Source organism: Triturus cristatus, chromosome 1_2 (genome assembly GCF_964204655.1).
Source record: "Triturus cristatus chromosome 1_2, aTriCri1.1, whole genome shotgun sequence".
Taxonomy (NCBI): Eukaryota; Metazoa; Chordata; class Amphibia; order Caudata; family Salamandridae; genus Triturus; species Triturus cristatus.
The window spans coordinates 144,438,326-144,462,893 of NC_140580.1; the positions used below are offsets into that span (position 1 = coordinate 144,438,326).

General features: G+C 43.8%; 1 protein-coding gene across 1 annotated transcript in view; it reads right to left on the reverse strand.

Moving 5' to 3' along the window:
- Nucleotides 1-24,568, reverse strand: part of NHLRC2 (NHL repeat containing 2) — an 867,133-nt gene that overhangs the window by 134,790 nt on the left and 707,775 nt on the right. Inside the window, exon 9 of the mRNA XM_085603309.1 lies at nucleotides 19,605-19,811. Within this exon, the coding sequence (XP_085459435.1) occupies nucleotides 19,605-19,811 (207 nt within the window). The remainder of the gene's footprint in view (nucleotides 1-19,604; nucleotides 19,812-24,568) is intronic.

The following is a 24,568-nucleotide window of genomic DNA, read 5'->3' on the forward strand; positions in this document are numbered from 1 at the left end:
GATAAACGTATGGCACACCTGAAGCCATCTTGCTTGGATTACAGTGGTAACTCTTAAATAATTTAATTCAAAAAGGAACAAAACGAGGGGGTTCATGATTATGACTATGATTGGTGCTGCAGAAAGAAAAACTAGGGCACATTTTGACTTCTCAAATCCTCTTCTATTTCATGAAAAAATTCTGACATGCAGACTGAAACATGCACTTTTAATACCAGGAGCAGACTTCCATGGTGAACAGTAGTTTTACTACAGTGATCTAATGAGCAACTAGAGTGCTAACTTTCAGAATTTATGGCAAATGTGTGACATATCTGAATACCTTCATGATGGAATCAAAGTAAAAAAACTGAAAGCATTTCCTACTGAGGAGACTGCAGTACATGAGGAAATTAGGAAACTTCATAACAAATAAATCTCCCAAGATGGCCACCGGAGACAAAAGAGCCCAAATGTAGCCCAAAATCACCCAGATGTAGCCCAAATATAGCCCAATGACAGAAGTGTGCAAAACACTTATTATTTTGTGTTTTTGCAGTGTTATATAGTGCAGACTTGTCAGGTATTGGAGTGCTTTACATGAGCATTGGTTACATCACACAAGAACAAATTCATTTTGGTTGTAGACATGGGGAGACTAAGTGATTTGACCAGAATCACAGAATGTCGAGCTGAAGCAGAAACTCCAACCTGGTTCCCCAGTTGCAAAGTCTGCAGTTCTGGAAGTAACACCACATCCTCTCCCCTAAGTGCAACATTTAATCAAGTGGTCAACTGGATAAAAAAACAAAGATAACAAATAATTTAAAAGTGCTTTGTCGCTATTTGAAAACTCAGAAAATATGTCCTTATTTTAGTCTTTTAGAGCACTAACCATAATTTTGATGCCAATAAGACCCTCTCATATATGTAATTTCTAAAGGAAATGCTCTAGGTATTACAGTTTTGATCACATCAAGATGATATCAGGCGTTCCACACTTTTGTAATAAATATAGAATGTTAGCAATCTAGTTGTTCATTAGGATACTGTTGAGAGGCAGAGGCCAGGGGCACGGACTCTGAAAATTGAAGGCAGGTAGGAGGGTGCAAAGGCAACAATTTAACCACACTGAGCAGGCAGGAAGGGCCGTGGCAGCACAACAGACTATGGAGGGCAGTGGAAAGGGGGGCAGGGGCAACAAACCAACAATACAGGACTTGCAAGAGAGGCTGTGGCAATGTAATAGACCATTGTGGGCAGAAGGAAGAGGCAATGGTAGTACAACCATACATGCCAACAGACCCGATTCAGCCAGGAAACATCCAATGTTTTTAAGCTCAAATGGGCTTTATTTGATCTGTCTCTTGTCTACAATCTCATCTTTTTCAATGTAACTCAAAGGGGAAAATCAATACCCCAGTTTTTTCTCAAAATCTCCCTCTTACCAAGTTCAAAATGTTCGCAAGTATGGTACATTGGATCATGAAAGGAAATGGGGTAGGGACATGGACTTGGATAACAGAGGACAGGAGGGACATGGAGAGGTGCACCAAACTGACACTGCAGGGCAGGCATCAGGGTTTGCAGCAGCACAATACACCACACAGGGCATGCGGGACGGGAGTGCAGCACAACAATCCATAGAAAGCAAGATGAGGGGACAGGACCATGCACATGGACAACAGAGAACAGAGGGGCAAGAGGCAATGGTAGCTAGCTGACCATAATGGACAGACAGGAGAGAAAGCTGCAGCATAACAGACCATAAAGGGCAGGAGGGACGGATCAGGGGCATTACAATGGAACAGACAAGCCAGGAGGGAGGGAGTAGGGGTCTGCACATGTAAACAGAGGGCTGGGGGCAAGGGGGCAGGGCAGGAGCAGCAAGATAGCCATGGAGGTCAGGAAGGATGGGCACTAGAAGCAAGACACACCATGAAGAGCAACAGTGAGACTGTGATGGCATACACACAGACCATGGAGGGAAGGTGGGTGTGCTGCTAACTGACCACACAGGGAAGGTGGGAGGGGCCATGGCAGCACAGAAGACCATGCATGGCAAGTGGGAGGGTTAGTGGCAGCACAATGGCTATGATGGGCAAGAAGGAGGGTGCAGGGGCATGCACAAAGGACGATGGAGGATAGAAGGGAGGGTCAGGACCTGTGCACAGACAAGAAAGTTCAGGGGAAGGGGCCTCACAACAGACCGCACGGGGCAGGCAGGAGGAGCAGTTGCAGCACAACAGACCAGGGGGGGAAGAAGGGTGTGGCAGTACAATGGACCATGTAGGACAGGAGGAAGATGATAGGGGCATGGCATGTGGACAGGCAGGGTGGAGGTGGCAGGGACAGGTTACAGTCATCTGACAATGCTAGGCAGGTGGGAGGGGAGTGGCAGCTCAACAGAACACTCAGAGTAGATAGGAGTGGCAGGTCCATGGAACATGGTGGGCAAAAAGGATGGAGCAGGGGCATGCACAAAGACATCGGAGGGCAGGGGGAAGGGCAATAGGGGCAGCAAGCTAAGCATAGAGTTTAAGCAGGAGGTCAATGATGGGGCATAGAATTGGGCAATGGAGGGCAGGAGGAGGGGATTGGTACATCATACTAAATTGAGGGCACATCAGACCATGCATGGCAGGAGGGAGGAGGCTAGTCCATGGATTCACACAACAGAGGATAGGGAGGAGGGGAATGGGGCAGCAAGCTAACTGTTCAGAGAAGGCGGGTATTAGGAACGTTATTGTTTTTAAAACGTGTGTCTGTGCGAACTACTTAAAATATGAACAAGTATGCAGCATAATCTCACTTTTATTCAGGAAGAAGAGGACATTTGTGACTGTGACTCCGGGCTCACTTGGCAGAAACACCCCCTGACCCTCCACCCCCTATCGCAAAATGTAATGCCCGTGAAAAGGGTAGGTGAACACAGTGTTTTATAGAACATAGTCCTGAGAGCACGATTGAAAATAAAAACTAGATATAGTGTATGGTATAAACTATGCACCAAAAAGTGTGATATAAGATGAACCGGGCGTGAAATATAATATGCAATACATTGTGCGCAATGACAGATTCATTGGAGAGCGCGAGATAGCACAGGCACTAGCGCGTGCTATGCGATGTGCGCCTTGGAGTGTAATATGCACAGGGCAGTGTTGTGTAACCTAACTAGTCTCTAAAGTTGTAATATAAAATATGTGCTGGGGAGTGTAACGTTGCATATGCACTGTGACAAAGATATGGATCCAAGATTGTAATATGTATGGCATAGCACTGTGCGTTATAACATAGGCATCGATGAAGGCATGTTAGATGGGGCAATATAACCCGTGCGAAGACAAGTGTGGCATGACATATTCACGGGGTGGTGTTACAGTGCACATGGGCTAGAGAGTGTCATAGCATATGCACTAGCTGGTGGAATACAACACAGAGGTGTGTGGCACTCGGCAGGCAATGGTGGGTGTAACACAGCATTGGGCTCTGCCAGGAGCGCGCTGTGACTCTCAAGTAATGTTCGTCCCCTTTCCAGAGAGTAAAATAAAAAGTATTACACATCCGGCAGTGGATGTGTGTTTTATTAACCGTGAGGGGGGTTTCTTACATAGTTTTGGTCGAATTTTTGTCGAATCCCCTTTGAATGGCTTGGTGTGCATGTGTATTTAATGTACCCGTCAATAGCTACCCATGTTTGTATAAATAAACGACAAGGGTGTCTACCGGGATTAGGCACGGTAGGGCATCAGACATGTCAGAGCTTCACTAGTGGTGTAAATACATTCCACGTGGATTCATTGTATGCATAGTCGCCTTTTAATGAATATCACTCAAATCGTCATGGTGATAGGTACGTACGGTTTGTCCAGCATGTCCTAGGTGTGTCTATAAATATATATTTTTTTTAATTGAGATGTCATGAGTGATGTCATGAGTGATGTCACTGACCATGTCATGAGTGATGTAATATGTGACGTCATCAGCAGTGCATTGCGGGCGCGCGAGTTATAGTTAGCTGAACTAACTATGACGGGGGAATTTCAATGGTTTTGTACAAGTGAAAAGTCCAGCTAACTATAACACCCCTGAAACCTATGGTTTTTTCAGTGATATATATATATATATATATATATATATATATATATATATATATATATATATGTGTGTGTGTGTGTGTGTGTGTGTGTAACTGCACACCTTCTCAAGCAATACCAGGTTAACTTCCAAATATATGAATATATGATGTAATGGACAAATTAATAATTCAACAACATCACTAACATCACTTCGTACTTTGACCACATCCTTGCATGGATGGAGAACTTGTAATGCATGAATGGAACTAAGACTGAAACTATGGTATTGGGTGACCATTAGCATGTTCAAAACCCTTTAACTGACTTCCAGGTCTCTGGTCAGCCCCTTTCCATCACTGCACAGGTGACCAGAAACCTGGGATAAAACATTGAGTCTGAATTTTGTTTAACCCATAAGTCTGTGCAGTGATGAAAAGGACCAATCTCCAGCTTCAACAACTCTGTAAAATGCCTACTCTGCTGCAAAACGACACCCAGGGCCGGACAGGCCGTAGCGGGCATTGGGCGTTTCCTTCGGAGGCTGGAAGGTTGGTGGCCGATTTTGCAGCAGAGGGGGCCGTTTTTAGGTCTCGCCTGACCCAGCGCATGCGCTGGTCTGGCGAGACTTATTGAGAGGGCTCCAAAAAGTGCTACCAGGCCAGCCTAGAGCTACAGTGCATGTGCGCGGGCGTGCACGCCACGCTTTACCGCGATTACTTTCGGTTTCACGGCCGCTTTGATGTTTGATCGTGATCGCGATCACTTTCGCGGCCGCTTTGCATAGCCAATAGGTCTCGCTTTTGAGACCTTATAAGTATTTAGTTATGCAACTGTTGCATGGCTAAACACTTATAAGGTCCCAAAGCCAATGCTTGTTGTTACTGAGGGCCAGTTTTTACAGCGGTGCTGCTATATCGGCCCCCAGTAAGAAAAGCAGCAGGGAGGCTGCTCTGGGCTCCCAGTCCGGCCCTGACAACACCAGGTATAACAAATTCGAGCTCTGGTCATTCTCCCTAGATTACTGCAATATGATCCCCAAGATATCCCCAAAATGGTCAGACAATACGAGGATATAAAACCAGGCTACCAGAACGTGGATAGACCTCAAAAGCATGGCAACAACAAGCTTTCCTTGAAAGCCCTGCACTGGCTACCAATTGAGGCTAGGAGCACATTTGAGATTTTTCTGCCCTGTCCACAAAGCTTACTGTGGAAAGGGCCCAAAATATAACAAAAACATAGCTTCAATATACGCTCCAGTTAGAGACTTTCTCTGGTCAGCTGCTCGCTGGATTCAGCAACAATTGTTCAACAGGGTAAAATACAAATGCAGACCACTAGCTAGAGCACAAGGCTATATAGGGTGTGGAATTCCCTCAACACCTCCTTGAAATCCGAACACAATCACACGCACTTCATTCAACTCCTGAAAATGGAACCACGCAGCCCTGTTTCCGAAACAAACCTCCAGGAAGGGGAAAGACTTTAAAACATCAGCTAAGAGCCCTTACCCGATTCTGCCCCCTACCTTGCTTTCCTCACATTTTGCACTCAGTAGTAACTGAAAGGTTAGAACTCTGAATTAGGAGGCGAGTGAATGTTCGCATTCAATCGCCTATCAGGTTGTGTTTTCAAAATGAAGGTTTTTTTTCTGGTTCTAAAATACAGCAGGAATAGTGTTAGAGTGATCTTGAGAACTCAAGTCCCTTTATACCTAAAACCCCAAGTGAGCAAAAAACACACTAAGATGGCGAAAGCTGACCTAATTAGTGAAACAGAATCTAATCAAACAATTTCACATCTCTTCTCCACCTCCACCCCTTGAGTAAAATCTCAGTTCAAAAAATAATATAGAGTATGTGGATTTTCTTGCAAGAAGCTGCTCATTGAAATTGTTTATTTTCTCTTGCTGTCTTCCGTTGCCATGGCTCCAACAGCTCTCTCGAAGATGGGGGATATTTTTTCACAGTTTAAGGTTTTTGCGTAGGAATATTTTCCACCGAAATAGTATTCACGATGCAAATGAAAAGGGGGCCATTTGTCAAGTAACACAAAAGTTACCAGTCCTTAAAATGCTTTTGTGCTGACAGTTTGACAAAGCCATTCTAACAGAAGGCAACTGAATAAAATAGCATAATCAACGCTCCATCATGTAACCCTGCACTAAATGAGGATGCAAGCATAATGAAGTGCCTTTTGCAAAACATCACACACTACAAGCAGGATTGCATTTGAGAAATAATAACTTGCTTAACAAAAGGATACTGATGGGACACTTAAAGGGTGGCTAGTAAGACCCAGTAACCTTGACATAAATGTACTGCTACCCGGGTACATTTGGCACCCTTTAAGTCAGCAGGGCGAAAAGGTAGAGTATATTTTGCCAAAATCAAAGCCTATTGTTCTCGTGATTTAGACAGATTATTTTCGCTGGTGCCTTATCTAAGAGAACCGCCTTATAAGTGTCACTGGAAACATAAAGGCAAAGGGAACAGCAAAAGCAGTAAGTCAGCCTGCTGCAAAGATCTGTGGGTATAAGTAAACAAAAGAAGAGTGTATCCGTCAAAGCTGAATAAGTGAAAAAAGTGTGAAGAAGAGGTGAATCACTGTGTTTTAAAAGAACCCTCACTCACCAAACTAGTTGGTGACATGCTTCATCATTGGGATCCCACCGGAGAGACCCAATGTCTCCCCGGTGTGCTACGACGCCTGATTTACAGCGGAGCTGGTTTTGTTGTGTAGAGACAGTGCAATCTGTGAAGGTGCTGGTTTTAAAAAGGTGTCGCAATTTTAACCAAGAGGTAGCTTTAATGGTGGCAAACTGGACACAGTTAAAAGGGGTGAGGTGGACATGTGAACTCTGGTGATAAATAGACCAGCTACGTCCTAATTAAGGTGCAAAACGGTCAACATGTTTCACCTCTTCTTCACACTTTTTTCACTTATTCAGCTTTGACGGATACACTCTTCTTTTGTTTACTTATACTAGCCCTGGGGGATTAAGAGTGGCTCCAAATAAATTCCCTCTCTCTCCTGTTGTTAAGTTATATTTTATAAGATCTGTGGGTAGCCAGCAGGTTTAATTCCGTCAAAATGATCCTTCTAGATCACATTAAATTGAGTACCATAGTACAAGTGAAAAGTAACACCTACTACTTACAGCACTAACAAGCTGCAAGACTGGAGCGACAGTGTGTAAACTACACCTACCACCCCATAGAGCTGCGCACTGTGCCACCCTGTTTGTGAGTTCTGCATCTCACTGACTCCTAACAAGAGGGATATGTGGCTGATGCTGTCTACTGCCCTTCTCTAAGCGTCACTTACCTTCTGCAGGTACCGGGAGGGTCAGAGGAGTGGAGGGAGATACCTCCGAACCTGTCGATGAGATAATGTTAAAGAATCCTAATAAAGGTATGAACACCGAGGCGATTAGTATCTAAATCTGGAGCACGTGCCCATATAAGGCACTAGAAACACCTAGCGGATGAGGAGCAGTGGGTGCAGCCTCCATTTTGTGTCGTTAATGTAAGAAAAACTAACTCATAACTTATTTTTCCTCAAACAAGCTGAACTCTTTTCAAAGTTATCAAAATATTTTCTTACCTGGAAACAAAGAACAGCAGCTTTCTAAAACTCCTAAACAGCTAAAAAACTTTTTAAGTAAACAGCCCCAGTTTTGTAAAAATATTCAAAAGTTATTTCAAAGTTTTAATAGCGTTGGAATTATGTATTAGAAGGGTGCAGATATGCTAAAATAGCCATAATAAATGTCCTGAATGAACTCGTGCAGCATTTTTCAGGAAAATTGCCTCCCCCCCCCCCCCCCCCCCCCGTGTTCCACATTGTGAAAAACGTGTGTTTTGTCCAACTGACATTTTTCACATATCTCTACACGGCAACTAATCCATATCTATAACAAAAATATGGATTGTATCCCTTTAAGTTTTGTTTGTCTTAACTTGAAAAAAATAAACAAACGACACGGAAGATAATTAAATGGTTCCTCTCTTAATATTAAACCCATTTAGCTCTTTCTTTCAATCTTTTGTTAGACATTATGAAGCTTAGACCTTTAGTTAGTTACATTGTCCTACTTTGTCATTTCTGAACATGCACAATCATCATCAGCTGCTGCTATAATTGCACTGGCATCTTGTTTGTTGTCCTCTAACAATCCTTCTAGGGATAGATCCATCTCAGGGTTCTCGGCCTTTTATACTAATTTTGTATGTATAATTTACAGATCCAACAAGCATGTCTACCTTTATCTGAATTGAATTAGGTATAAAGTAAATATATGTCACAATCATTGAGCCAATTAAAAGTATTGAAAAGTATGAAACTTCCAGCTGTGTCAGGAAAAATGGGGGACCTGCCTATCAAACAGAGACTAAAAGAAACTACAACATTGTTATTAAAACATTATATTTAGGACCACATTTTTAAGTCTCGCTAGCAAAAACCTTTCAATTGTGGTAAAAAAATTATAAAAATGTGAGTCATTTATATTTTGCTTTTGCCCACTTCTTGGGAGGGCAGAGGCAAATTCCCCCTGCAAGGTGTACAGTCCTGCTCCCCTGCACTAAATGCCCGATTCCAAGTATCTGGTCTCCTGGTTTTTAGGTCTCCTGTTAGCCAAGACCTTTTGGTTATGGTTATTTGGGTAGCTATTGTTAGGATCGTGTTGTTTTAATGCGTTGCTAATAACTTTGGCGCCATTTGATGAATCTCCATGAAACTTTCCAAAAAAGTGCTACTTTTTGACTAGTTTGTGCATAAAACATTTTGGGGTGATCCGACATGCGGCAGCTGAGAAAGAAGGGGGTTCTAAAACACATTTTCCTCAATCATTTTTCCATAGGAAATTAAGACAAAGCTACAGCCTAAACCGCTGAAAGGATTTACATCAAATTTGGCAGAATGCTAGATCTTAGTCCACAAAAAGTAATTTTTGTTATTTGGTGTAAATCCGTTCAGTGGTTTTTGAGCAGTTAATACTCCAAAAAATTGAATATCTAGGGACGTGGAGCCTCCGCGGATCTAGCAGATCTCAAGCTGAGATCTGATTGGCTGCTACCACATCAACCAGGAAGTGGTGGCAGTCATCTTAGGACCCAAGACTCAGCCTCGAGTCCCTCAAAACTGCAAAAAAATGACATAGGGCACCATAGGTCTGGTGGCTGGGGCCAAAAATGTTTTTTTATTTTTATTTTGCTGCATATTTGTGGAGGATTCACTGTCTGCAATAGTGCAGGCCGGGAAGGGAAGTCTGCACCCAGCTGGCGGGAGATTTAAGCATGGTCCCACCAGCTGGCAGCAGACTCCTTTTCTGGAAACAGGATACAGATTGCATCTGCACAGAAGGAGCATTCATAGATAACTACTCCCTCTAGGTGAGAGAAATGCAGGCTCCCAAAAACCATGCCGGCAGCTGGTTGGGGCCGTGGGGACTCCCCCACAACCCCCAACGTGGTGGGTGGTTGGTGCCCCGGATGGGCATCAGGGCACTCAGCTATAATTTACAAATGCCCCAGAGGGTGGGGTCCCTGGGGCGAAAATAAGCTTGCAGAGGGGGATCGCGCGGCCCCCTCCCCTTTTTTACTATATATGGTCCCCAGAGATGGGGTCCCCTGTCCTAATTAGTCTCAAGGAAGGGGGCTGAGTGGCTCCCTCACTTCTTTTATTGTACTTATTCCCAGGTGATGGGGTCCCGAGGGCCTATTAAGGCTCTGGGAGGAGGACCACCCACCCTCCCCTTAGGATTTGGCACCAGGGGTTGGGGTCTCCGGAACCGAAAAAGGCTCAGGGAGAGGGGCCGCAATCTCCCCTCCCCTGTATAATTGTATTTGGGCCTAGGAGAAAGGAGCCCCAGGACAGTCTAAGACTCAGGAAGGTGGGCCATGTGGCCTCCCTCCCCTTTTTTTTTAAATTTGACCCTGGTTGATGGGGTTCCTGGGGCCAATTAATGCTCGGGGACCTCCCCTTAATATATATGTTTTGGCCCTGGGTGATGTGGGCGCCCAGCGACAAAGACCAAACCTACACCATGCAACACGCCAAAGGCTGTGTGCTACATGGGGTTTGCAGCCTTCTGAGCAGCTGGCCACAGGGCCTGGTGCAGGCCCAGCACTGAGGCAAACCCCCTTCTGCGCATGGACAAAGGACATGGCATCATGAGGTTGGCTGCCTGCGGGGAGTTGGACGCAGGGCCTGGCTGCAAATCAGGCCTTGCGGCCAACCCCATGCCACAAATGACCAAAGGCCATGCTTGGCGTGGCTGCCTATGGCCAACCCCACACTGTGCATAACGAAAGGCCATGCTCAGAATGGGGTTGGCTACCTGCTGGGGAGTTGGCTGTCTACGAGTGGTTTGGCTGCACTGAAAATTTACTAAGGAAACCAAAGGAATGTTTAGCATCAATGTAATGTTTTAAAATCTAAAAACCACAGAAATTCACCAGTTTAATGTAGCTCAAGTAACTATAACGTATGCCCTTAGGTAACTATAATTCGAACCCTCACTATGCAATGCTAATTACCCCACATATTTCATCACTCATGACTTTAATCTTTGTTTTTCAGTGAATATATATACATTTAATATACTCATAGGGGTTTTCAGTCAGCCCAGTTAATCCATTGTTGTGTTGTATCATACACAGTTTTCTTCTACCCACTACAGCATACAGCATACAGCATAGGGCAATAGGTCAGTCCAATTCAGCCCCTGGTTGACTTCAATCTGAGTGAAGATATTCTGCTCTTTCGAAAGGAGAACATCCACACACAAACTAGACCCCTTCAGTGCCAGGGAATACTAATTTAAAGTGTACTTTAGAGACATAAAATTATTTTATTTCTAAATATTTTTAACATTTTAATATTGCCAAGGGCCAAAAACTTATCAAGGGCCAGAAAGCAACCCACAGCAGTGTTTTATAAAAATCACAGCAAAACAAGTATTAGCAAATCCTAAAATGCCAGACCGATTAGTTTTGCCAATGCTTGCTGACTATGGCGCCTGCCTCTTGCTTCTCTAATGTGTGCACGAAGGCTTAAGCCTGCCACTTGATATGAGTGAGGTACTGGATCTGTCCTATGATCTGGAGGGGCGCATCAAGCTTGCCCTCATTTTACAAACAATGGGCTACTGTCCCGATCGTGGATTTCGCATGTAGAATAGTTGCTGCAGCATATCATGTATTGTGAATTTGTTGTTGTGACGAGGATATATTATCTGTGTCACTGGGGTGGAAGCCTACTAGCCCACTCTTGTAAAGTTCTGCTTCTGTGCGCTAACCCAGATCCTAGCGCCGGCGCTAGTGTAAGTTGTGTGATTATGTGGCCTGAGTGGCGCACGCAGTGGTATGAGTGAACAAGGGAAGTAGAGGACTCTGGGTTCCATTTTGGAAGCCCTTGGTTTTTTCTTGTGAGCAAGATGGAGGTAAGGTTTTTTTTTCTTTCGAGACTGAGTAATTGTATGCCGACATTCCTGAAGCTGGAGGAGGGAAACCCAGACACTGATGTGGGGAAAGAGGTGGCAAGGCGATTCCAGAAATTCAATTCGCTCCTTAGGCTGAGAGGAGCTGCTGACTAATCTTCCTGAGTATACTGTCATCATGGGGAAGGTGGAAGTGTAGAGAGGGTTTGCAGTTTCTGTTGTTAAGGGTCTGCAGGTCCCTTAGCTGAGGGCAGCCTTTTTTCTCTTTCCCGATCACTGTCAGTGGGGCTGTTGGTTAGCCAGGTGTGGAAAGCTCACACCACTTTGTAAAGTTGTGGGCACTCCAGCTGTAGGCTTTCCTGCTGTGAAAAGCCTCATCCAGCACAAAGAAGATTTGCCTAAGGCAATATTTTGCTGTCAAGACGTTTTGTGCCAAGGCAGAGTATGCCGCCAGCAAGATGTTCTGTGCCCAGGCAGATCGTGCCATCATCCTGATCTTTGTGCAGAGTTGGACTGCAATGCTGCAATTCAAAAGAATGCACCTGAAGAGTACTTTCCTGCTGCACCCATGACCCCAGGAGTGGCTGTCCTCTAGCTGCTGTGACCACAGATCGTGATTCCCTGCTGACCTCAAATTCACCAGCGACCCACAAGAGGGTACTTTGCTCACCAGGATCAACAGCTGCCTGCACGAACGTCCTACTGTGTGCCTCCCTGGATCATGAGAAGAGTCTCTAGCTGGAACATGGCACCAAGCAGCAGGAGGGAAGCAAGATGTGTGCTGCAGGCCCCTGTTGCCTCTCGAAACAGACTCTGAAGCGTGCACTGTGCTGAGACTGTAAAACATGAGACTTGCTAAAGGGGCTGAAGCCTAAGAACTGAACCATAGGGTAATCTGCACCCAAACATTCATATTTGCCTGAGAGACACTCAGCACCGGGTGAGACCTACCTAAAATGCCAAAGAGAGGGAGCACCCAAGAAAGGAGCGAGTTGGAGCAGAATACAAGGCGCAGTAGCCCAAGCACAGTATGAGAACGTTGCCTGCTTGGAGTGTGAAGTATTACAGTATTAAGTGTATAGATTAAAGTAGTTTTCTTTTATCAAAGTAAAGCACTGGCCTGGACATTCAGTTATCGCACTGTTAGGTGACTGTCAAATGCTCGGAAATGTAAACAAGCATTGGAAATGCAATAGGTCTCGCATTTGCTTAAGTTAGAGCTATTGGCGTTGTAAATGGCGTTGTTAATGACAATGTCTTTTATCCATGTGATATGGAGTGTATGTGGTGTGTAGTAAAGTTCCCGGTTTCAGATTTACTTGTAGAGCTGTGCAGTGTTTGAAATAATAGTTCTTTTTCGCAGAGTTCTTTATTGGTTCTTCCAACAAAAGTGTGTTACTATCTCAATGCCCCAGACCGGCTTGCTGGTCTGCTGGCCTCCGGCTCCCAGCGATTTTCATCTAATCGGTTTAATACTTGCTTACACTGCCAAGATGTGGCAGGATTTTTTTTAAGCTCCTAACAAGTTTAGTCTTATATGTAAAAAGTGGGTGGATACATACACTCACTGATGCAATGCTTTGCTTATTTTATTATTTACTTGTGTTTATGAAGCCCATAATTGTATTGCTTCATAAAATGTTTTCTCATACTGTATGCTACAGAATGTGGCTCACGGGTAGACTGCCGACTTTGGAGCTGGGAAACCAAGGTGCGAGCCTCGGGGTCGACTGCACATCCTGTGAGTCTGCGCAAATCACGTAATCTCCCCACGCCAACCCAAAATCAAAACAGCATTAGCAATGCAATAGGTCTCGCATTTATGAGAGTTTGAGCTATTGGCATTGTAAATGACAATGTCTTATTTATGTGTTGTTTTTGAAACAGATAAATAAAAGGCATTGTTATTTACATTGTCAATTGCTTAAACTCTCGCAAATGCGAGACTTATTGCATTGCATGGGCGCTCTTGCGCACGTGCTATAAAGATAATTTTCAAAAAGCGAGATGAGAGAGCGTGTCCGAAACTATTTAAGAAAATAGTGCTCGGAGTCTGTAATTAAAGCCTACCGAGTAACACACACGCAACAGGGGGTGTCCTCATGGGAGGTTAAACAAGCATTGGCATAGCCAATAGGTCTCGCCTTTGGGACCTTATAAGTGCTTAACCATGAAACAGTTGATGTTGTTGCACAAAGGATATTGTGCTGCATAACTAAATACTTATAAGGTCCCAAAAGCGAGACCTATTGGCTATGCCAATGCTTGTTTCGGACTGCAGTGACAGCAGGCACATCGCTGCTCACACTGCTCTTCTCACTAGCAGAGAAGTTACGGCATGATGTCATGCGAGGTGAGCGTTGTAGGGGAAAGGGAAATCCTTTAAAGAGAGTCATTTTCTCTCTGTATTTCCCTTCTCTTTTTGAAACTCAGGAGCAGCAACTTTGTCATGGTGTCACAAGGACTGTAAGTGGAAGCTTTTTCAATATTATATACAAGCCATAGATGCTGCCTATTTATTTTATGCAACTAACAACCATTGGCAAAGCCAATAGTCCTGACTTGTTGTAGGTATGATGTTACTTGTTGTATGATATCTGGATGCAATGACCAAAACTGCAAAATACGTCCGGTGGCACACTATGCTAAGCACAGGTATTTAGCTTATGTTTTTAAGCCACGCCCTTAATTACATTGGCCACGACCCTTAGACCCCCCCCCAGTTTTGTCATCCCACTTAAAGCCCTGAGAGTACGTACATAAATAGATGTGCTTTCCCATCAGCCTGGCATCTGGGGTTAGTTATACGGGAAAGGAATGCGGAGGCAAAACTGGCCCTTCTAGATTCATGACACTACATCTGTTCGACTGAACTGATAACCCGAGAAACACCCAGGACTGACAAGGGAGTTCAGTGGGTCACATAATTTGTACCACCGATACACACCTGAGTAAGGGAGAGAAAGGGGGTAGTTTGGTTTAAAGGACATGAGAGATACTGGGATGATTGGGTGTGGCAACTGTGACTTAGATGAGGAGATTACGGGATATCAACACATGACATTGTATATGATGAAACTGAATAACAAATATTTTAAAGTAGCACGTGCGGAAGTCACATTTGGTTCTTAAAATGAAGAAGTGTTAATGCTTTCTCCTCAGACGTGTTGATACTCCCACATTAAAAGTACCGAATCCTTACTTCGCAATGCTGGCACTCTTCCTTTCGAATTATATACGTGCAGGTACTCAGTAGCTGCTCATGTAAAACATTAATTCCAGCATTTCAAGCACAGTTAAATGAAAAGTCAGAATGACATCACACGCGGGAACATAGCAGCAGGGGGGGATTATGTGTCCTTTTATGTACAGTAAACTGATGTATTTAGGAAAGGTATTTTCTTTACATTCTGGATTTGTAGTCCTGGTTTTATAATTGGATAAGCTGTACTACGTATCCCATAATGCAACAAAAACGGTGTAGAATGGCTGAGCCATTCAAGTACGGAAATGTCAAACTTGGAGGGTCTGCAGACTTGCACATACTTTTCGTCAGCATACCAATAGTATGCCCCACTCCCGACTAAAAAAAAAACAAGCATTGGCTCACGGAGAAGATCAAAGCGGCCGTGCGGCCGCGAAAGTGATCGCGATCAAGCGCGGCACGCGCCCGCGCACTTGCACTGTAGCTCTAGGCCGGCCATGGTAGCATTTTTGTAAGCCCTCACAAAAAGTCTCGCCAGACCAGCGCATACGCTGGGTCAGGCGAGACCTAAAAATGAGACAAGGCGGTACTAAGGAGGGACTACTAAGCCTATTGACCAATGAAAAGCCAGAGTTTACAGTGGACAATGACACAAGTTAATGAAAAATATGGGCGGAGCTTTAAGTCCATACCTGAATACAGCATGCTTCGAAGAGCAGCATATGCGCTGCCCAGGATCGACCTAAAAAAAATCTCTGTTTTATTAGCATTATACAATATGGTCGGGTATACAGGAAAGAGACGATTCTGCAGCTAGGATGGCTAGAATGTTCAGGCAGTGTTGGATAGTTGTCAGGGGTTATTCATTTGTTGCCTTTTAGAGGATAAATAACATTCTTTTCTGATACAAAAAAATGTAATAGGTGTCATTTATAAAGGACTTTTATGTTAAGCGCTACATATGGAACATTGTGTAATGTAATTGATACCTAGTGTTAACTGGTCCTTTTTTCAGTGAACGTAGATGGTAGATTGACTTTGTGTGCGTGTGTGCGTGCGTGTGTGTATGTGTGCATGTGTGTTTATGTGTTTGTGTGTGGGTGTGTGTGTATGTGTGTGTGTGCGTGTTTTTCTCTGCAGATCATAGGTTCACATCTATTCTGGGCAGCTCTGCCTTTCATCCTTTGGTGTCATTCTCCCTCTGACACGTCATTGGTTTCACACGAGTCTCACTGTGCAATTAGGCAGTACCTGCTGCGTCTGTTTGCCTCACGTCCCTACCACAGACCATAGACTGAAGACACACAGCAGCAGGCAGTGCTGTGATACTAAGCAGCCTGGCTGGCCGCACAGTCCTAGCATGCCACCCTGGGTGCCGGTGACACTTGTTCAGTTTGTTGGTGCGATACACACATGGTTGTTATCAGCGCTATGTAGTTCAGGGAGGGAGGCGCTAGCTGCTTTCATCTCACGGAGGTTGCGGACTGGTCTTATTTTGCAGGCCACTGCCCGTCTTCAGCTGTCTGTCTCTGGTGGGCTGGACTGAGGTAATGAGCAGCAGAGGTACCGCAGAGGGGTGGCAGCGGGTTTGGAGCAGCGGGGATCAGCTGCATAGCTAGGGCGGCGGAGGGGGCCGACTGCCCCAGGCGGCACTATTTAGAGGGCGGCGGCTGTGCGGCACTGCCTGTCCGCGCTGCAATCTCCTTGCAACATCTATCCTCTCCTTCCCTATACTTTGAAACTCCCTTCTCATAAGAGTCTTGTTCCGTGATTCTTCTCTAGCTATGACTTGAAGAAGAGGAGGAGGGAGGAGGAGGAGGAAGAAGACGACGACGAAGGAGGATGACTGCACAGATCTGGAGGGGAAATTCGATCTTTGCTGTGGATAACATGAGGAGCGTGTTCAGCCGAAAACAAACAGACGAACAATAATTAAACCAAGAGCAACCACAATCACAAAAAGTTACATAGCAGCACACGGATTTCATCTGGCTGCCTCGGCAGAAAAACACAGAGTCTGCCACGATCCCCCTGTTCTCCCCGTAACCCCTTGTGCCTTAGCTCCGTGCCTGCTTCACGGCTGTACTGAAGATTTTTTTATCTGCTTGTTAAAATAAACAAGCAGATAAGAAAAGTCTTCACTACAGCCGGGAAGCAGGCTATCGTGTCCGGAGGGGCAGTCTGAAAAGCGGACACGGTGTCAACCAAAAACCCTCTTTTCCAATGGGAAGCCAGCGTTTACCATAAACAGTGACGCTACCCAATGGAAAAGAGGGACGGGGATAGAGTCCCTTTTACAAATCTTGTATTTACAAGATCTCTCGCAGAGGCGGAGCAGGGCTCTGCCCTGCCACGCCCAGGCGAGACCTAAAAAAGAAAAACACTGTTAAACCGGAAGCCATAGTCATTATCATCAGCCTCGATAATGGTGCTCTTGATTTCACTCACTGAATCTGAATGAGCAGTAAACAGTTTGATTCTTGGCCTCGAAGGCACCCTCTAGGGTCATTGCAGGGACTCTTTGTCGATGAAGCTATCAGGTACCCTTTCTACAGCCTCTATCACCAATTTCCCAAACTCTGGAAGGATTCCGCGCACATTAAGATTTTTATTGTTCTTGCCTTGTTGAATATTCCCAGCACCATCTTTCATCTCAGCTCAATAAGCTTGTGAGAGTTTCTAACAGAGGATGAGTTACGAGCCATCTCTTCTTCATTCCCAAAGTACTCCTGGATTTCTATGTACACCAAAAGATCTTTCTTCCTACCTTACCTCTGTCACAGAGCTCTAAACGGCACACTTCATAAATGTCAAACTAACCATGAAGTTCTACTTGGACCAGAAAAAAGACACCAAGAATTACCCCAGTCTTGGTCACTGTTGGAGAGACAGCCCACACAGGATGTGCATTAATGACAATCATAGCAGTGGCGGCTGGTAGTGAATGGTGGAGGGGGCAGGGGAAGGTGGGATCCGGGTTAGGAAAAAAAAGAAAGAAAAAAGAAAACTTACCTGATCGTCGCTTCTCTTCCAGCAGGAACCAGGAAGCACCCTGCCTCCCAGAATCCCCTGACCAATCACAACGCTGCCTTACAGCAGCGTTGTGATTGGTCTGAGCACTGTACTAGGTGGCTGGGCATGTTCTCAATCCATGCTGTACAATATAGTCTGTGGAGAACATGCAAAGTGCGAATTACAGTTTGGCCTGCCCGAGACGGCCAGCCAAACCATCATACCACTTATGGAGCAGCCACCACTCCTTCTCCCTCGACATCAGGGGAGCACGGCCCCGCCCTACCAACCTGTGCAACTGCAATACTCAAAATAAAATGATAATAACGCTCTGTTATTATCATTTTATTTTTTCTTTGCACTGATATAAAGCAGTGGGGCGCCGCTCCTCCGCCTTAGCGGAAGAGCCGCCCCTGATCCATAGGTCTCCGGATATTATCATTCATTTTGAAATAACATTGCAACCACAGAAGCTTATTTCCACCTATGCAAATGCTGCAAATTATACAGTTCCATCTCCCTTGTTGGATGTCAAAACAGCTCGATTTTAATGCGTGATTTGAAATGCCTGCTTGAGATTACACACACCAGATCTGAATAACCGTTATTCGAAAATAATCTATAAAAAATATAACTCACAGTAAATTCTGGAGTTTACAAGTGTATATCTGTATAATACTGTCAGATAGGTTTACAAAGGTACAACAAAATGTATCACAATCTGACATCAGCTGATACATGTTGGGTGGCATTACGAAGAATTCAAGGAGTGGTCCCAGCAAATGTCAAATTGCAGTTTATTATCACAGTAGAGAGAACTTGACATCGGAAAAGCACTTTTTACTGCCATCAGAGATTGCACATTAGAATTACCTAAGGCACAGGGGCAACTCTCCTACTAGTCACGATACCACTTGTGTGATTTTATCTTGCTGCACAAATTTGCATCCAGCTTTTGATTAAATCCCTTTGGCCCACATGCATCAAAGCAAAAACCGGTAGCAAACGGGCAGATTCTCAGAATCTGCCCCTTTGCGACCGGTATTTTTGCATTTGGGATGCATCATCCCAAATGCAAAAATCGCAATTTAAGTAATCTCTAAATTGTGATCACTTACATTGCCATTGCATTTAAGGAATCGCAAATTAAGATTCCTTAAATGCAATGCATTAAAGTAAAAAAACTAGCGATTTTGCTAATAGGGGGAGCAAATTACCATGAAGTTGAACTTCATGGTAATTTGCAAAAACTTTGAAAAATGCACTAAAGTGCCCTTGGGGCATGTGTGTGTGCAAGATGTACTCATATGCAGATTTCAGGGGTGCAACAGGGTGTCCTTTTGACACCCTGGCACCCTTGAAATTGCATTCTCAATTTGCGATTCTCTAATTGAGAATCGCAAATTGAGAATGTCTTCCCATTCATTCCTATGGGCCTCTAGGCGGAGGAGGTATTCCTTAATTGCGACTCGCAATTTGCTGGTCACAATTAAGGAATGTTTAGAAATCGCTATTTTTTAAGTGATTTCTACATGCATAGCCTTTTGCTATTCCTTATTAGCGAATCCTTATTTTTCGCTAATAAGGAATCGCAAATGGCATTGTTGATGCATGTGCCAGCTAGTTAATAAAAAGACATCTGCAAAAATGTCAAGACATAAACCGCACGTGCAGATGAGCAGGGTATAGTATGCTATTTATTACTATTGTTGAGGAGAGGCAGGGCAGGGACCCACTCTAGGCTTCACCAGACTCAACAATAGTAATATACAGCATATCACACTCTTCTCATCAGGATAAATTATATATGTTTTTACTTGATGACGAATCTCTCCAGCTAAGTTTGCTTTAAGCTTAAACAAGCAGCACCAGAGTGTGTACTTACTACTGAGACTGTTTTGGTTTCCAAGTCCAGCACTTTGATCTGATGGTTATTTGTATCTGCCACATAAAGCACACCGCCATTATCTCCAACGCACAGGCCACCAGGTTCATTAAATGTTGATTGAGTAAAACTTGAAACCACATTGTCTACCGTGCCAGTGCCCGCCAGCACAGTGCAGCTCTTGGTCTTGGGATCAACCACCTTAATCTGTGTTCCAAAAAAACAAAAACAAAAAAATTAACAAACTCCAAAAACAAACTTTGAGTACAGATCACAATATGGGTAAGGAAAGAACATGTCATCTTAGAAGGCCATGGCATCAATTCCAAGAAAATGTCATTTTATCAGCCCATTACATCAACTCAAAGATCTAAGACATAAAGGCATTCCTAATCACGTGTTAATGGACTGTTCTGGCATAGACGTATATGTTACAAGCCTTAAATTAGTATGCTGCTTCTTCCAAGGAATGTACATATATTTATTTTCCCATGAATGGCTATTCCATGACTCGCACTGGTATGGCCACAGCATCTGCAGCACTTTCTGGGCTCTTAATGCTACATCCGACTCAGACTACAATCTAAAGTACCTTTATTGGAGTAAATTCAGCATTTGGATCATTACAATGACCTCCCAAAAACAAGTGAAGAAAAACTTTGTCTAAATGGAATTAACAGTCATCTCTCCTGTAATCCAAGAGTTCTCTTTTTTTTTTACCAAATGCTTTTCTCGGGTGTTCATCTCTAATTAATGAAATACAGGATATCTGAAACTATACATTTCCGGGATATACTTAGATGATATGCAGCCGTACCTTTATCATCACGTAGTATTTTGTGACAATTTTAAATGACTGAGGTAGAGTGAAGGCTCATGGGTGTGTAATTATGTGGCATAAGCTATTTTAGGCACACCACATATCTAATGAGAGATAATGAGATTGCTACTAAACTGTTAATTGAAAGAAAACAACCCTGCACAGCCAATAGGAGGAACTAGACACGAATTAAAAGAAATATGAAGAGGATGCTGCAGAAGTAATAATTCTTATGTATAACACTCCAAAACAACATTAAGTTCTGTTGGTTGCAAGCAGGTGTCAGTCTAGGATCCCTGTCGACTCCAAACTATTTCCTCCACTTTTTTAGCCTTTCGATTTCATTAGGGGATGTACCAAAGAAAGGCCCTAATCATATCACAATTCTCTCACAAAGACAACACCCATAAGCCATCTTCAGCTCCATTAATGTAGTTCAAAAACCCTGAAGTCCCATAAGACCTTTTCATCTCAAGAAAGATGAGTAATTCAGGAGGAAGAAGAGAAGACCGGCATAATGGTGAACCGGTCATTTACTTTGACTTGTCCATGTTGGAGGTCTCTAGATTAACATTCTTGCAGCAGTCTCAAGCAGGTGTGCAAGCCAAGCCCCTCATTTCGATGTCTGGTGAAGCAGAGGCAAGTGAATAAACTCAGAAAAGGGTAGTCAGGTAACACTGATAACTTAGTTTGGGAATGTCAAATTTGTAGGCATATATGCAATCCCAAAATGCATTTTTACAGTGAGCTGAGCAGGAGAGTGCTATCCAGAGAACAGAGTGCTTTAGCTTAACCTTAGATGCGAGGCCCATATGGTCTGAGGGCCTTACCCTTAAGAGGTTTCGCGTAGATGCAGGGAAGGTTACCTTTTTTGTGAGCAGGACTGGACTACCGACCCAAAGCAGCCCTGGAAAACGCATCACACCAACCCCGTGTGTGACACCACCAAGTGGCGAGTGCAGCAAGATTGCAAAACCACTTAGTTTTAGAAAACTAAAGATGTTTTCTACATGCATTTCAGTTTTTCGACAAACTTCAGTCCATGACTATTGAACAGTACGATCTCTAATGAAAGTGGGAAGACGAAGGGTTGCTCCTCCATACTTAACGTAAGATGCAGATAGCAAGAGTCTAAAATGCGACCAGGGATGGGCTCAGAATTCAAAAAAGCTCTGGAAAAATTTTAATATCAGACCACAGTAGTACCAAGTGACTCAGCAGAGTGAGCCAAACACACTTGAGGAGGTTCTCGGGAACACTGTCTAGTAGAGGAATTCGGCCCCTCGTGAAAGGTTTGGAATCAATTGTTGAACACTATGCTGTATACTTAACAAGTTATGAAGTATATTAGCCACATAGAAATAGAATAAACACGGAGAACAAAGGAAATATTCCCATATCAAACAAGGTAAAGCACCATGGTCATACCAATTTTGAAACTGCCTCTGTATGCAAAGCACCACAGCCAGGCAAGTATTGGTCCAGTATGTAAGCAACACAGGCAGGTGTGCTTCACCATGTCCCAGTATGTAAAGAACAATACTAATTCCAGCGTTGCCAATTATGAAAGCACTGCATCCAGACCACTATAGACACATTTTCTAAAGTTGCATCCTTAGGCCAGTATTCTTTATTTCTTACTATATAAAGCATCAATAACATTGGAGGTCACACCTAGATAACCCCATTAGCCCCGGAAGTACCTTTCTACATAACGAATGTATGAGAATGAGCACAATTATTATAAACCACTCAGCAGATAATCTACCAATTAGGGCAAAGGTTAAAAAGACTGTGGACCCCATGCATCAAACTGAAAACCGGTCGCAAACGGGCAGATTCTCAGAATCTGCCCCTTTGCGGCTGGAATTTTTGCAATTGGGATGCATCATCCCAAATGCAAGAATCGCAAAGTGCGATTGCATTTAAGAAATCTCAAATTGCGATTCCTTGAATACAATGCTAGAAGCAATTTAAAATAGCGATTTTGCTATCAGGGGTTGCAAATTATCAAAAAATAAAACAGGTCGGTAATTTACAAAAACTTTGAAAAATGCACTAAAGTGCATTTTTCAAAGTTACATATTACACACACACATGCCCTGGGGGCATGTGTGTGCGCAACATGGGTGCACAATACAATTTTAGGGGTACAACGGGGTGTCCTTTTGAAATTGCATGCGCAATTTGCGAGTACCTAATGGGTACTCGCAATTTGCGCATGCAATTCCCATTCATTCCTATGGGCCTCTAGGTCCATTGGAATGAATGGAAAGCAATTCCTTAAATAAGGAATTTGTAGGAATTGCTTTTCCTTTTAGCTATTCCTACATGCATGGGCTTTTGCAGTTCCTTATTAGCGAATCCTTATTTTTCCGCTAATAAGGTTTCGTAAATGGCATTTATGATGCATGTGCCAGTGTATCCTTATTTCTTCACACATCCCTAACTTGTTAGTCTGTTCTCCACTCAATAAGTCTATATTAGTTTTTGCCATCCAACCTGAACAGCTATTTTAATTCACTAAGATTCATTATGCCAAGCCATGTATACTTTTCCCGCATAACGTATGCTGGCATCGGGTCTAAAGCCATTATTCAGCCCTTCAGCATCTTCCCTTGGCAACCGGTCCATTTGTTAAACCATACAACTGCACCGGCACCTTGAATACAGTTATTGTGAATGATGTCTTGTGCGGCGAGGACAATTCACTTGTGCTCAGCTCCTGCTTTGCTACAAAAAAATGTGCAATCAATGGTCCTCTGCAGAAGCATACAGAAGCTTCCGATACTTTTTCCGGCTTCTTTCCAAGCTGGCTCTTTGCAAGACCATCTTCCCCTGCAGCCGTGATGACAATGTGTACACGCGGGGAGTGGAAGCTGTTCCTTCCCTGATTTGCTAATTTGAACAGTGTCAGAAGAACATGGAGTTCCTAAACTAAAAGATAGCACCGAGCACACATTTGTTGCTATCACCATTAAACAGTCTACCTTCCTTGGTCCTACACCTATATATGAAATCTCTAATATTAAATGCACTCATGTTTACATGCAATCAGGCCTGCTTTGCATGATTGCCATACAAAGGCCTTGTAACACAGCACACCAGGCCAAATCCACAATGCTCCACTATGCCAAACACATGTGCAGGCCAGAATTGTGTAATGCCACCGAATGTAAAGCAACAAGACCAGACCTTTAAGTGGAATACCGCAGGACACAAAGCACTACCTCCAGGTCAGTACCAGCAAGGACACATGCAAAGTTACAAAACATGGTCACTATCCACAAATACCCAATACGTAAAGCCTCAAGGACAGGCCAGTACACTAAATGCTACATTTAGTGTCCACCATGTCCCAGTTTGTAAAGCACTGATATCACCAACTTCCAAAGCCTCAATCTGTAACACCCTACTACATAAAACACTGTCCCCATGTCAGCATGCTGAACCACTCCCCATTGGCCTGTGGTCCCCAACTCCCACCCGCTGCTCTTGCACGGCAGCGGCAGGTACCATCTCTCTGCACTTCCAGCTCTGTATAGATCTGCACAAGTGCCCCATAGGCAGTAGAATGATTTCATGGGTCTGCATATGACACCATACAGTGCAGCACTGCTTTTTGTCTAGGTTTTCTCTATACAAATATTATATACATACATACATCAGGCTGCTTTCGGTCCAGAGGCAGATTTAAAACATAGGACCCGTAGTCGAGGGATCACTGTGAGGGGGAAGTATAGAGATGAATGCTTTGGTGGTCGGAATTTCAGCTAATTTTTAGTGCATCACTGGAAAATATTAGGAGCAAATGCTTACACGTATTTATTTTTATTTGTTTTACATTTCTTATATTCAGGATTATTGAGGTCATTATATAAAAGAGCACAATAAAGCAAAGAGACATTTTACAAACCAGTGATTTACAGTGCACATACTGCCGATCTCTGGTCAGCCTACCAGTGCATGTTAGGAGGGATTGAGTAAGGCACTTTACCTAAGGTTCGGCGGTGTGGAGATAGCCTGGTCATGCTGTAATCATGGGTAAGTGCCGATCTGAAAAATTGACCTGGGTCTATTTGGCTGTACTGGCTCACTCAAATTAGATGCTGGTTTCAACAGTTTTGCAAACCGATTAAAGCTG